Raw genomic sequence first — 14,469 nt, forward strand, 5'->3', positions numbered from 1 at the left:
CAATAGGTATTACTGAGAGTTGTGTTCTTCAATTCACTCCATCAGTCTCTTTGGGGGTGAACGTTGGGATTATGGGGGTTGGCTTTAGTGGGAGGAGGCTGTTACTGTGTGGTAGTATGTGTATATATAATAAATTTTAGGCGTTTGCTGGTCTTGCATAAGGTGTGTAAAATAGGCGTCCGCAGTCACATAGGACCCAAAAAGATCACCAGAGCATTGATGAAGGTGGAGGCTTTCAAACTACGCTGCAGGAAGAGCTTATTCAAAATTGGTAGAAATGACAAGTTGATCAAACGGCACCAAGTAAGCCTGACCAAGCTGACAACTCTACGTCTCATGATTCAATCCCCAGTTCCTCTCCCAACCCAGAAGAGATGTACAGCAGTGTTGGTTTATGAATTTCTTCCTGTCGCCAGGCATGGGAGGTAACGTATTCGGTAAGGGAGCGGGTCACGCAAGTAGCCGGGTCAGATCTGTATTCTATACAATATGGCCTTCTTTTAAACATGAATATCTCAATCAATATTTGAAAATATACTATTTTATATGGGATACAGAGGTGGCCGAGCGGCTTACCAGTTACGTTAACGTAATCGGTAAACGAGCTGCACACACAACCGAGCTACGCAGCTCTGTATCCTATAAAAATCGGCTGATTTTACTACTTGAATATCTCAGTAACCAAAGATAGTAAGAATGATTTTTTTTTATTTTTATACTATAAATAAAAAATACCAAAAATACCGCTGTAATATCTAATACTAGAGATGGTATTACTTATATAAATTTCTTTTTTTAAATATATAAAAGATTAAGTACTATTCTATACTCTATTTAATTTTTAGACTATTGTAGCTTCTGGTTGTTGAGATATTTAAGTATTAAAGAGTCAACTTGTATGGAAAATAGAGCTGCGTAGCTCGGTTGCTTGCGCAGCTCGTTTACCGATTACGTTAACGTAATCGGTAAGCTCCTGATGGCCGTTAAATATAAATACCGAGGCTAGTATGGAGTCCATCTTTCTAAGTTATGTTGATTCAAACATACCGACTCCCGTAATGAGTTGACAGTACATAGTACAGAGTAATTAAAGATCAGGGAAGCAGGAGGTTTGTGGACTAACCCGTTTGTGATTTAGTAGTTGCGTAGAGCAACGTCAATCAAGCCAATAAGAGATGGATTTTCATAGCATTGATACTAATACTGTCGCGGTGTACTCTGGAGTAGGTACAGTACTACTACCAAGGTAGTACTACTAGTAGTATCTTTACAGGGTGTTCAAGTAATTGTCCATTCATGAACAACCTTTATTGTAGCTAGAATTATGTTACTATCTGAGCAGTTTATTTAGATGTTTTAGAGTGACAATTGTTTGGCCGCAGCGAAGCCTCCCGTAGACATTATGCAAACTACTACACTATAAGCTAGTAATGTTCTAGACCACCATCGGTCTTGTGTGTCTACACCAACACCACTGCTAACTTGTTAGGGTACACCATACTTAGAACAAAACATAACTACTAGTAACATGTTATGGAATATCATCTACTCCCTTTCACTTTATATCTTCTAGGCAGCATGACAGCCACTGTAAATATTCGCCTGAGATGAACCTGGCAAGATAGACTCTGTAAGCGTGACATAGCGCTAAGGACAAGTGATTTCTATTTAAAAAAAAATATACTGCTATATAATACTACATATTATCTGATTTTGACTTGCAGAGTAATCCCAAGACCTCTCTTTTACAATGGAGAAATTTGTGATCGATATTTATTATTAGTACGTACACATGGCCGGAATTAAATGTGGCCTAAGCGGGGCCGCAGCTTAGGACGACCGCGCCGGTTTTTCCGTGTTATGTCCAGGCCAACTCTCCATTTGCTTCCACTACCTACACCACTGCTCCTGCATTTGAAAAGTGTTGTCGTCTTTCATTTCCGATGCCTTCCCTGTCCTCCTTAATTATTTGACTGTTCTTGTGGCTTCTTCTTCTATTCTCTACATTCAATCCTTTCTATTCATCCACTTTGTTCAATTCGCCGAAATTGATTCACTTGTCTACGAGCACTGTCGACACGGCCTCCCATTACCTCGCGTTCACGGAACTCCATGTTATGCTATCGGATATGAGACTGTATTATTGTTGAACTCAATTACCCTTTCTTGTTGAGTGTTTCCTTTCGTTCCGCCATTTTTTCTTTTCTTTTCTTTTCCCCTTTTTATTACTACGTCTTTGCCAATACCTCGAACCTTCTCCCCGGATATACGCTATTTACCCCCTTCATTACCAAACCGGAAACTCCCAGGGAGAGACCCTCGACTATGGCAGAAATGGACTCTGCATCAAGTACCGGTGTGAATCTAGCCTCTGATATACGGCGCCGAAATGTCCCGCATACTGAGGGGCCTAGAAGGGAACCCGATGGCACGGAGGAGAGCAAGCCCAAAGTATGTTTCCTTTCAATTCTAGCGCCCTAAAAATACAGCGCTCAAGGACTAATGCCAGTCGGGTTGGCCTGTAGCCCAATCCATCAGTTTCCATTCTAGATAATTGGGAACCCCTGATAATGCCCATTCTGTTGACGGCTGTAGCTATCTTTACTCGCATGTACCGGATTGGTCGCTCGAATATCGTGACTTGGGATGAAGCGCAGTAAGAGAAACATAAACCCTGATGAGTCGTACCGTGTTGGGCCAGTTTCTTACCCTAGGTTTAGCTTTGGCAAATTTGGGTCACATTACTTGAAACGTGAGTTCTACTTCGACGTACACCCGCCGCTGGGGAAAATGCTTGTCGGCTTGTCGGGTTATCTTGCCGGTTACAATGGGTCGTTCGAATTCAAATCTGGTGATAAGTATCCGGAAGAAGTTAATTATACATTCATGCGCGTCTTTAACGCTGCATTCGGCGTCGCGTGCGTGCCACTTGCTTATTATACAGCACGAGAACTTGGCTTTCGCAGAGCTACTATCTGGCTCGTGAGTTTGATGGTGCTACTTGATAACTCATACGCAACCATCTCAAGGTTTATATTACTGGATTCCATGCTGCTCTGTTTCACGTTCACTACCACCTTCTGTTGGGCAAAGTTTCACAGACTACAACATGCGAGTTTCTCCATTGAATGGTTTGTCTGGCTATTCCTGACCGGGATAAGCATCGGTTGTGTGTGCAGTGTGAAGTGGGTAGGTTTCTTTTGCACAGCGCTTGTAGGCCTCTATACGATCGAGGATCTATGGAACAAATTTGGCGATCTAAAGATGTCAGAGGTTAGTTATGGAAGGAATCAGTAGCTCGAATATTTTGCTAAACCCACTCCCAGGTCGTCCTTGCCAAGCATCTCATGGCTCGTGTGGTGGGGCTGATCATTATACCTGTTTTGGTTTATATGTTTTCATTCTACCTGCATTTCATGGTTCTCGAAAATAGTGGACCGGGCGACGCCCAAATGAGTTCACTTTTCCAGGCCAACCTGAGAGGAACTGAGGTCGGGAAAGATAGCCCCCTGGAAATTGCTCTTGGTTCTAGAGTCACACTGAAGAACATGGGTTACGGTGGCGGACTTCTCCATTCGCATATCCAGACATACCCCGAGGGGTCCAACCAGCAACAGGTTACCTGTTATCACCACAAGGACGCCAACAACGACTGGTTCATCTACCCAAGCCGCCGCGAGCCAGAGTATGATCCGAGTGCGCCTCTAAAGTTTGTCGGCGATGGTGATGTCATTCGTCTTATTCATGGACAGACAGGCCGGAATTTACACTCTCATGCTATTTCTGCACCAATTACCAAGTCTCACTACGAAGTCTCATGCTATGGCAATATCACTATCGGTGATGATAAAGATCATTGGTTGGTTGAGGTTGTTGATGATGTTGCATCGAAGGATAGAAGTAAAATCCGCACTCTTACCACTGCCTTTCGCTTGCGACATCCTGTTCTGGGTTGTTATTTACGAGCAGGCAACGTTAATCTCCCCCAATGGGGATTCAAACAGATTGAAGCCACATGCGTGAAGGAGAACAAACCGAGCGATGTTTACACACACTGGAATGTCGAGTCTCATGCTAACGACCGGCGTAAGCTTCAATTTTTGAGCCCCATGCATTTACAGAAGAAAGGATATTAACTATCGATTATACAGTTCCACCGGGTGATCCGGGATCCTATAAGTCGCCTTTCATGAAAGACTTTATCCATTTGAATGTTGCCATGATGACATCCAATAATGCGTTGTTCCCGACCCAGATAAGCAGGATGATCTCGCCTCAAAATTTTGGCAGTGGCCTATACTTAATGTTGGGCTTCGGATGTGCTCCTGGGACGACAATACTATCAAATACTATCTCCTTGGCAACCCATTCGTTTACTGGGGAAGTACGATTAGCCTTGGCGTCTTTGGGCTCTTGGTATTATGGTATCTCGTGCGCTGGCAGCGAGGTTACAATGAGCTTTCCCAAGCAGATATTAACCATATCCATTATTCTGGCTTGTACCCAGTCATTGGATGGATTCTGCATTATCTGCCTTTCATTGTCATGGGAAGAGTGACGTATGTTCATCATTACTACCCAGCCCTGTATTACGCCATTCTTACCTTCGGATTCTGTGTTGACTGGCTCACGCAAACAATGAATGTTAAATCCCGCTGGATGATCTATTCTTTACTTTATGCTATCATAGTTGGAATGTTCGTGCACTTCCGCGTGATTGTGTTTGGCATTGAAGGTTCAAGTCAGCAGTGGGGTCATTTGGACTGGCTGAGCGGCTGGCGCATCGCCAATTAAAACACCTTGCTTCTTCTGTCATTCCATGTCTACTTTTCTTTCCTCTTTGTCTCCCTATACTTTGTCTTACCTTCCTTCTTTATTATCGCCTTCCTGCTGTTTCCGGTCCCTCTTGCTTCCATTGTGTTGCTATTAAATCACCCTTACTATGGCCTATGTAGTACCTCATCGACCATCCCGGCGATCTCAATGCAGTCTGTAATTTACCACGTCAAATTCAGAAGGATTATTAATCTATCGGTAGTTTTTAGGATATTTAAAACTTTCCTAAAGCTTAGTTCAAGCATTGATGGTTATGTCTTAAGAAGGGTAAACTAGTAGACTTATCGCTGATCTCAGGCAGCATTGCACAACCAGGATTATCGCAGTCGTGGACGTAATCTACTCAACAACAGTTTCCAGGCCATGCATTTCCGCCCCTGCGCATCGCATCGTTCAAGCCTAGAGTGACAGTTGTCGGGACATTAGTGTTACCCCCACCGGTAGCGCCGAAGCCCTTCACTCCGCTTCGGCGGTCATTCAAATCGTACCTGCCCACCTCGATGTTTCGATAAATTCTCTCCGCAACCTCAAGAAACGCACGCTCGACATTATCACCAGACTTTGCACTGGTCTCAACGTAGCGTACGACGTTGTTCATGCGGCACCACTCCTCCGCCTCTCGTCTCGTAACATGCCTCTGATTCCGCTCCGAATCATCACCGGCCAGATCGCTTTTGTTACCGACCAGAATGACTACGATTCCTTCTTCCGCAATTTGCCGCAAATCCTGCAACCACTGTGTGCATGAAGTAAACGTAGATGGTCTCGTTATATCGAACACAAGCAGAGCACCAGAGGCACCGCGAAAATAAGACCGGGTGATCGATTTGTACGTTTCCTGCCCTGCTGTATCCCAAAGTGATAACTTCATCTTTTTCTGAGACTCGGCTGTTTTTCTTGGGGGATTAGGTAAACCGGAAACGATGGGCTCCTCTGTGGCATCTAGAGCTACCGGCGACGAAAAGGAACGGGTGCGAGGCTTGGTGTCTGATTCTATATTTAGGGCCTTTGAAGCAGGTGGTCCAACTGGAACAATACGCGATCCAAATTCCACACCAATGGTCACATCGTGGGAAGATGAAAAGCGTCCTTCGCAAAGCCGAATAGTCAACTATAGCAAGGATCAGCATGATCGAACTACGGCATCCAAAGAGCGATCAGACACTTACGCTAGACTTTCCAGTCCCAGAGTCACCAATACAGACAAGCTTAGCGATGTAATCCCATGGCTGTGACATGGATACAGCGGACTCTAGATTTGAAGATAGTTGGTTCCTGATTAACTAATATCCGCCAGCTCAGGTGTCTGAGACTCATGCTCCGAAAACCGTTGTTAAAACTACCCGAGACAGGGTTTAAAGCAAACCGTTTAAGTGCACTAGAGACTTTAAAGGAAATTGTCTTAGTCCTATATGGGTCATATGAGAATTGCCTGAGGCGCTCTTTAACATATAAGCGGAAGCGGGCTTTTCAGAACTTTCCTCTGCTGATAGGGTTTCGTATGGGGCGGCGGCCTTCGTACACGTGATTAGACAGGCATAGCAAACCCCTTTACCGAACTTTACGCTAAGTCATTTAACTGCTGACTCTTGCTCTTCTGAGGCATAATATCCGATTTCTGATCATGACTCGAACAAACTGATTTGATAGTGTGGTGCTTTCTCTTTTTTTCTTCAAAAGCTGGTCATTTTCCTACAACATAGAAAACAATGAGCTACCATGATACCTTATTAGGATCCATACAGAACCCCACCATGTGATAACTAATAAATGGGGTACCAACAAAGCCTTGCGAGATGAAAATATATGATCTGCCAAGCACTGTGGATCGCCTGTGTGGGTCCTCATCATTGTACTTAGTAGACTAGTACATAGTAGATCCGTGAACGGAGTATCTGGAGTAGATACTATATCTAGAGCATTTCCGGAACAAACCAGATATACTCCGGAGTATAGTTAAAAGGTTCTTTCCGGAACCATGGCGTTAGGTTAGGTTCCTTAAGTGGAGACACTCCCGAAAGCTGAGTCATCTATCACCATGACCTTGCCTTATGACGCTTGCACCTTCTTCCCAGTAGGTACTACTAGTTCACTTTATGCCTTGCACAGGCCTCCATTTCCCCCCTTCCATTTTATCGTACAATTTCCGAGCAAGTTACTCTGGATAGATAGTTTCCCAGATGTTCTCCTTGCCAGCCTCCACGTACCACTGGCTCTGAAACTATCACTAAATCTTTTAGAGCTCACCGCTTCCATATCGACTTTCGAACGAGCAACATTCAGGATAATCAGGAAGCAGCAGCTGCTTTATACCGCAAGTTGGCTTTCCATCGGGAGTTAGTTAGAGATGTTCTCGGAATGTATGTGCCATATAGAGTTATAGAGTTGCCACTGTCTACACCTAATCCCCGGTCCATCGCTCACCACCACACAGATGCCTCTCGCTTCCTCGCCCAGTCACAATCACGACTACTTCCTCACTCTGACGAAACACGCAGGAAAGGTCATGGGCGTCTAATGCAGCAACCGGGAAATTCCCGTTTTCCATCCTCGCGGTCCTTTCTGCAACGGGCAGCCCTTGACCCGTATCAACCAACGGCATCTCAAATTTCTAACCTCCCTCTTGGTTCTCGAAACTCGGCCCAGCCTGCGCCTCTTTTCTACAGTGCTACTGATGACTTTTGTGAAGAGGATGATGAAGCAGAGCATGAGCGTGAGATTGCCGACTTCTATGCCCTCCAGAAATCAAGGCGAAATTTTGGCAGTAGTCATCTGAAAGCTTCTTCGGAGATCGATGAAAATGATGACCATTCAAATAGAGTTGATGATCATGGAACATCTAGATATGGAATGTATGGCAAGGTGCAAGGCATCAGGAGCTCCTGGCGTGCTGGGACGTCCTATCACGGGGAACGAGATGTGACTGCTGAGAAAGAAGCCGAGGCTGTTGATGTTGAAGATGGGCCGCCCATAGGCGGGAATGTCAGAGCTAGAGCTAAGCTAGTTGACGTTCACCTCGAAGATAGCCTGCGATCCGCATTGGATGGTGATGGAACCGATTCTTCAGAGACAGGTGATGATAACCCTCCTTCCATCCAACGATTTCGGGGGCAGTCTCAACCACGGAAGGGCAATTTTGGCATAGATTCATTTTTCATGCCGATGGAAACGGACAGGCAACCGTTGATAAATGATCCCATGCCACTAAGTCCCGCGGACCCTGTTCAAGCCGCGTTTGCCCCGGTAAGAGCCGAATCGCCCATGCACGATGTTTTCTGGGGCCAACTTTTTCTGATATCTATCGCCTGCCTTTTCGCTACTTCTTTCCTTGTCTATCTCCATACTTCCACTCCCTCAGGGGATAAATCAACGTGGGGCGACACGATATACTTGACCATTCACTCCTCGTTCTATCTGCTTGGTTCCTATACTGTTACCTCGGTTTTTGCCTCGCTGCTTTGGCTTGCACTACTGCGGTCCTATATACGCCAACTGGTATACGTGATCATTATCGCTGTTCCCATGATCTTATATTCCTTCTCTCTTTATCCATTTGTTTCAAGCTTCAAAGGGGCCTGGCATGGAACAAGCATACAGGATAAAGCAATGAGATGGGGATCCATTGCTCCATTCATTATAGCTAGCGTGTGGATATACAATGTAATCCGGGGCCGTCATGCTATAGGTAAAGCGATCAGAATTCTCGAGTTTGCATGTCGGATCCTCGCCACAAACCCAGAGCTACTGATCCTTGGTCTTGGTATTCTCACCTTCGTCGCTTCATGGACATGGTTGTGGATGCTTATGTTCACGCGAGTATTCCTAGGAGGAAGCATAATGGGCCCGGGTCGCTTCATCATCAGTTTTAGCAGTTGGTGGCTCGGGGTCTACTTCATTATTGTCTATGTTTGGTCACTGGGAGTCATCGCTGGCATTCAACGTGCAGTTACAGCTGCTACAGTGAGCCAGTGGTACTTTCACAGACTTGCATGCCCTGCCCCGACATCAAGACAGATTGTTTGGGCAGCGATTGTCCATTCGCTCACAGCTCTATTTGGCACGATTTGCTTGTCCAGATTAAGTGCACTCCTTGTTCGACTACCTCTTCTCTTACTCCCGAGTCGTATCACCTCTGTCTTGAGCTTGTTCGCTTACTCCGTTGTACCCACCCCAGTCACAACACTCACAGATCCTCTTGCACTCACTTATGCTGCAATACATTCACAGCCGCTGGTTGTGTCTGCTCGAAGTCTTGCCCGGATGACGACTCTTTCGTCTACGATAATCAATTCCTCACTTCATCCTCGGTCCTATTCACGACTACACGAAAACATGACGCCTCTACTTCCCTATCGACTTGCAAAATTGATCCTCCATGCTGCCCGACTCATGATGTCTCTGGCTCTTGGGTTTGGAGGTTGGGTGACTACTGCTCGTGACCTAGGTGTGGCGAGCGGTAGCGGTGTTATTAGAGGCAGTGTATATGCCTATGTGGTCGGGCTGATTGCGGGAACGATTGGTTGGAGTGTACTGGGAGCGATAGAACGTGTAATAGCCGATATTGTAGACGCCTCTATCATCTGTTGGAGCAGCGAGGTTGGCGCGTATGGTAGAGAAGCTAGGTATTGTCGGGAAGCTGACTGGCTCTTTGGCGGGGTTTCAGGTTTAGACTCCAGCTATACACGCCATCGAGAAGCGCCTTGATTTTCTGAGCGGCTGTACTCATTACATAGCATTGGCATAATGCTAGGTGGGCACTGTCCGTAAACCTCAGCGCGTACTTCCCCCGGCCCTCTGCTTCTTCAGCTTTTACTCAGGAAAGCCATGATTCCGGTTTATCTAAAGGTCTTAGTGTTTCGGGTTCGTCAATCGCAATGCATATCAAAGAAGAGTATCAATTTGGATATATTAGTATAGGGGTTTCGGGATAGAGAGAGAGAGTGAGATGCAGATCAGTGCTTCATAAATCTAGACCTCGACGAGCTTTAGAGTCCTTGCTATGGCCTTCCTATTTACTAGCAACGCATCGATATTGCAATAGATACACGAAACAGTAGGGAACTAGGATATATATACTAGATTTGAATGTTGCCTAGTGTAGTTAGTTTACATAATAATGGAAGTTATGGATGGGCTGAAAATTCGGTTAACAAGAATTGTTCCTGTCGTATACCAATATATAGTGGGATAGGTTGGGTTGAAAACCTGTAACCCATTGAAAACTACCTAGTAACTAATACTAATAAAAAATGATCATGACCAATGTATCTAACCTATTTTCGGGACTGCCAAAACATATCCATATAAACCATACGAAACTATACATGACCTCTATGAAAAAGGGATATAACCCATGGTATCATGCTATAATAACAGCTAGAAGTAGACGTACGCCACTTCCTCCCTAAATCCTATGACGCCAACGCAGACCGCTGGAAGAAAACAGATCATATAATAGATAATAGTGAAAATAAAAGTGGAAATCGCAAAAGACAAAGTTGAACGATCGGATGGTGGGAATCTATAAACAAAGTCGGCCATTCCATTCCACACCTTCCTTTTTGCACCACTCTCTTAGTATTGAGTAACCAAATCGGACAGTTTCTACTGGTGTGGTCATTCTTCCTAAAGGCAGGAAAAACTCACCAGAATAGTCACCAGGTTTGAGCCGTTGCTTTCCTTGTTCTGAAAAGTTTCTAGACCGCCTGGACCAGGTGTCAGGGAATTCATGAACAAGAATGTCTTCTGAAAGTCCTTGTGAGCCCTCCAGCCATAGCCTCTGAGATTCTTTGTAGCATTGCGGCAGTCGACCTTTTAGCTCTAAGATTTCCCTTCGATTCTTTTTGCTTTCATCGGATACAACAGTACTTCCATCACTCCCTGGTGTTGGCACAGGGGTGTGTTCCCCCGGCAAAGGGGTGACCGCAAACCGCTCCAGATCAAGCGCATGAATAGCATCATAGGACGTAGCGCCAAGAATCAAACAAAGGCTATGAAGCTGCGGGAAGGGGGCGCTATTCTTTTTGACCACACGCCAATAAGCGAGTATAGATAGCCAAGATGATGAGTCGCTAATCTGTCGAGACAAAGTTTTGGATTGATCGTCAGCAACAAAGGCTAGAATAAAACAGAGAATAGCTTCAATAGCAGTAGCTGCTGCAAGCTTCTCGTCAACATCAGTCACACAATCTCTGGTGGTATGTCTTTCCGCGGCATGTTTTAATTCCCGCCCTAAATTCCCATACTTCTGATATTCATCCTTCCAAGCCCGACGCTCACCATTGCGTGACGCGCTTGGCTGAGGGGTTACCTGTGACACTGATTGTTTTACACCAGTGACCGAATCGCCTGGTGGATATCTGCCGGTTGGCTGTGAGAACGTCCTACCGTCGTTTCCAACGTTTTCTGAACCAAAAGTTGAGTTTTTAAGATCTCTAACAGGCGTAACCGAGGTTTGTTTTGTTTTTTCCTGGTTGTGTGTTATAGTACTGAGGGTGGATGACACTGGGGTTCGAGGTTTTTCAGAGCCCGCATTCTTAGGTACTTGGCTGCTCGGAACGTGTCTTGTTTTCCCCTCAGACCGGTAAATTCTAGAGTTGGGGTAATCTGATGCCGTAGCCTTTGTAATAGTTTCGCTGGGCCTCTTGGTCAGGACGGAATCAGGATCGACTATATTCTTCGCAGGTGAGCCGGGAGGCGCCACTTTCCTTTTCCCTGAAAATTTGAGGAGAGCTTCAATACGCTTTCTATTCGCTCTGCCATACTTGAGTTTCATCAGCAATTGCGGTTTCACTGATTTTCCATAGCTGTTAGGCTTGTCATCTGTTTGATACCGTAAGCTGGACGTAGGAGTTTCGCTCAAGGAAGAAGCCACAGAGCCTTGAGTAGTAGATGGACGCTTATCAGCCACAGAATTTGGGTATTTGCTTTGCAAGCTCTGACGGCTAGCGACGAAGGTTGAATCTATGCATGACGTGCCGAAGTCAGAGGACTTTGCTTTCTGAGTCTTGGCCCTCAAAGCATCACCATTGGTAGCGTTCTTCGTCCGCGTAGGATCTGAGACAAGCGTCTCCTCGCCAAATTTAGCGAGCTCTTTCTCTATGGTTGGTGGGAGGGTTGGTGATAAGAGCCTGGGCAGTTTAGGGCTGCTTGAAGTTGGCGGAAGGGTGGGTGACAAGAGAGTTGGAAGGCCATTAACTTTTGAGCGCCCAGACTTATTGAGCTCTGCTTCTGCTTCGGCAGAGAGTTTCGGTTTCTTTAAACCCATTTCGACACCCTTCCTTTCCTGCAGCCTGGAGTTCTCCGGCTCAGATTCAACGGGCCGCTTGCGTTCCAGAGTTTCAGAGCCAGGCAGAATGGAAATGCGTGAAGCCGCAATTTTATCAGGGGACTTCTGCATATCGTTTCCAACAGGACTGACTTTGGGAGCTCTTTGGCTGTCTTCAATTACAAAGTCCATTGAGAGATGGTGGCTAGAAGCTTCCTGGCCAATGGGAGAAGGTGATGCGCCTGTCTTTCTTTTATTCTTATAGTCGTTCAAACTGATCTTTTTTTTGACCGGGCCGCTCCATGGAGTGCCTGCTGCACTCTGGAGTCCAGATTGCTGGTCGGACATGACGTTTCCAGTCCCGTCTGACCAATCACCAACAGCCACCAGTAACGAGTCTCCTTCGTGATGTGTTAAGAAGGTCATATACTGAAGTTGGTGCTCTTCTGGTGAGAATGGACCGTCATTACCCACAGCCCAATTATTGACGAAGCGGCTTCCAAGGCGGAAAGGTACATCGGTAGGCACAGTTAGGAGAAAAGGATAAAGTGGAAGAACGTCTTCCTTAAGATGTTTCAGTCGCCGATCGATCGGATGCTGTTCCGATGTATACGCCCGTTCACTGGGAAGCTTGGTGATTTTTATATCATCGTCCGTGGCGCGAGAGGGCCGGTTCACCGACATTGCACTCCGTTGACAGAACGAGGATGAATGCTTGACAACCGTATTTAAGATGATTTTGCGGTAGTCAGATGTTTGAATATGCTAACCCGTTACTTCCGTCTTCTTCAAGTCCAAGTCACTGGAACTCATGCGGTTTCGTTATACGATAATCCGACGCGAAAAAAGTAGGCAAGAGCATCACAACGGTCGCCTTGTCAATTAGCTAAACCCGTGTTCTCTCTATAGGGTTAGTAATCAACAAACTTGTATACGTACAGACATGAGATCGAAACAGCTCAACCTCGAGTGCTCTCGAGCTGTCACACCGCTTGGACCTTCCAAGGAAACCTTGGCAACTGAACAAGCGTTCGCCGAAGTCAATCAACCACACGAAACAAGCAAGGGTGGTCTTCGGAGCGTACAGTCCAAGGCAGCCGAGCCAATATCACTTTTATTTCTGTATGTACGCAATGAGTGGAACCTTTCCGGTTGGAAACAGGCAGTTGCTGAGCTCTTGGTCTTCACGAGAAAGAGAACTGATGATTGACAGACCGATGCCAGAACGAGGCCATATGGACGGAGGCCTTTCCGTTCGCTGGATGAAGACTATACGTGGGCACCCGAATGAGATATAATGAATGAGGCGAAAAATAGAGGCAAAAGAGGGGATGAGAAGATGAAAATTAAAAAAGGGGGCGGGTGGCCGACGACAAATGTGGATAGAAATATAGAGAATAGCACTTCCTCATGAAGATGATTGTAATTGTTAGGGAAGGTCCATTCGGACTGGAGCCGAAGCGGAGACGCTTGGCAGTAAGCACACTATCAGCACCTTCCTTCTTCTATCTAGTATGGAGACTCGAGAGTATGCCTGACCTGGGTACATACAGGAACCCTTACTTCCTATGTGTTTAAAATCATAATGTGCTCACTGTGACTGTCAAAGCTATCTATTGGAATTCTTACCCAGCTACTAGTAATGTCTTTGAGTCCACTTCGGTATTTGAATGTGGGGGGATATGTGATACGATCAATGGGAAACTACTAATGACAAGAGGCACCTGAGGTTCTTTCTTCCGCTTTCTGTTTGTTTGCTGAGTCAAGTAAAAATTGCACGCAGCACAATACAAAATCCTTGAGTTGCGAGTTGCTGGGGTACTGAATGCCGTTTATATGTTTATGGCCAGCCACCGAGTAGATATTTATCTTCCCAGAAAGCTTTGGCATCTGTAACAAGGTATCGTCTACCTCCTAGCCTTGATTGGGAGATCAGAGCACACGGATAGCTGGCGGGACAGAGCTCTTCGCTCCTTGTTGTGTTGGAGACATTGCCACGATCTTCGGACCATTTCAGTATACTCTTTTTAGCCAAGCTGCACAATACCTAAACTGATCGAATGGACAACATTTTCCCTGAATGATGGGAGTCAGTAGTCCATAACTCGTTCATATTCCCTGGGTTCTTGAAACGGGACAAGGTTTCCATATCGGAGGCACGGATAATAGTTGAATTAGTTAATTTAAAGGGTATAATTTTAGCCCTTTCCCACATGTCATTAATGTAATATTGCAAGAAGTGGACACTCCTATCCAATGGGCTTCCCTGCGGCTTTCACCTTTCCCATGGTAGTCCCTATAGGCCATTGTTAGCTTTAGGCAAATGCAAGAGGCACCTGTCAAAAAGCCACGAAAGAATGGATATC

The 14,469-nt window shown here is 45.7% G+C and overlaps 4 protein-coding genes across 4 annotated transcripts; 2 read left to right on the top strand and 2 right to left on the bottom strand.

Moving 5' to 3' along the window:
* Window positions 1-2,325: 2,325 nt before the first annotated feature.
* On the top strand, window positions 2,326-4,794 carry pmt2 (protein O-mannosyl transferase; the record flags this gene model as incomplete). Its single annotated transcript, XM_022536502.1, has 6 exons — window positions 2,326-2,451; window positions 2,526-2,656; window positions 2,721-3,273; window positions 3,327-4,086; window positions 4,152-4,213; window positions 4,264-4,794. 6 exons carry the CDS (start codon window positions 2,326-2,328, stop codon window positions 4,792-4,794), a joined length of 2,163 nt encoding a protein of 720 aa, XP_022385656.1.
* A 385-nt stretch (window positions 4,795-5,179) lies between these two features.
* On the bottom strand, window positions 5,180-6,074 carry ABOM_009375 (secretion related GTPase SrgD; the record flags this gene model as incomplete). The annotated part of the gene is made up of 2 exons (XM_022536503.1): window positions 5,180-5,947; window positions 6,006-6,074. The coding sequence occupies 2 exons, from the start codon at window positions 6,072-6,074 to the stop codon at window positions 5,180-5,182; spliced, it is 837 nt and encodes a 278-aa protein (XP_022385657.1).
* Window positions 6,075-7,183: 1,109 nt separating this feature from the next.
* ABOM_009376 (uncharacterized protein) lies at window positions 7,184-9,540 on the top strand (the record flags this gene model as incomplete). Its single annotated transcript, XM_022536504.1, has 2 exons — window positions 7,184-7,196; window positions 7,271-9,540. 2 exons carry the CDS (start codon window positions 7,184-7,186, stop codon window positions 9,538-9,540), a joined length of 2,283 nt encoding a protein of 760 aa, XP_022385683.1.
* An 817-nt stretch (window positions 9,541-10,357) lies between these two features.
* Window positions 10,358-12,787, bottom strand: ABOM_009377 (uncharacterized protein; the record flags this gene model as incomplete). Its single annotated transcript, XM_022536505.1, has 1 exon — window positions 10,358-12,787. One exon carries the CDS (start codon window positions 12,785-12,787, stop codon window positions 10,358-10,360), a length of 2,430 nt encoding a protein of 809 aa, XP_022385659.1.
* Between the last annotated feature and the right edge of the window lie 1,682 nt (window positions 12,788-14,469).

This window comes from Aspergillus bombycis (assembly GCF_001792695.1).
Source record: "Aspergillus bombycis strain NRRL26010 chromosome Unknown contig00099, whole genome shotgun sequence".
Lineage (NCBI taxonomy): Eukaryota > Fungi > Ascomycota > Eurotiomycetes > Eurotiales > Aspergillaceae > Aspergillus > Aspergillus bombycis.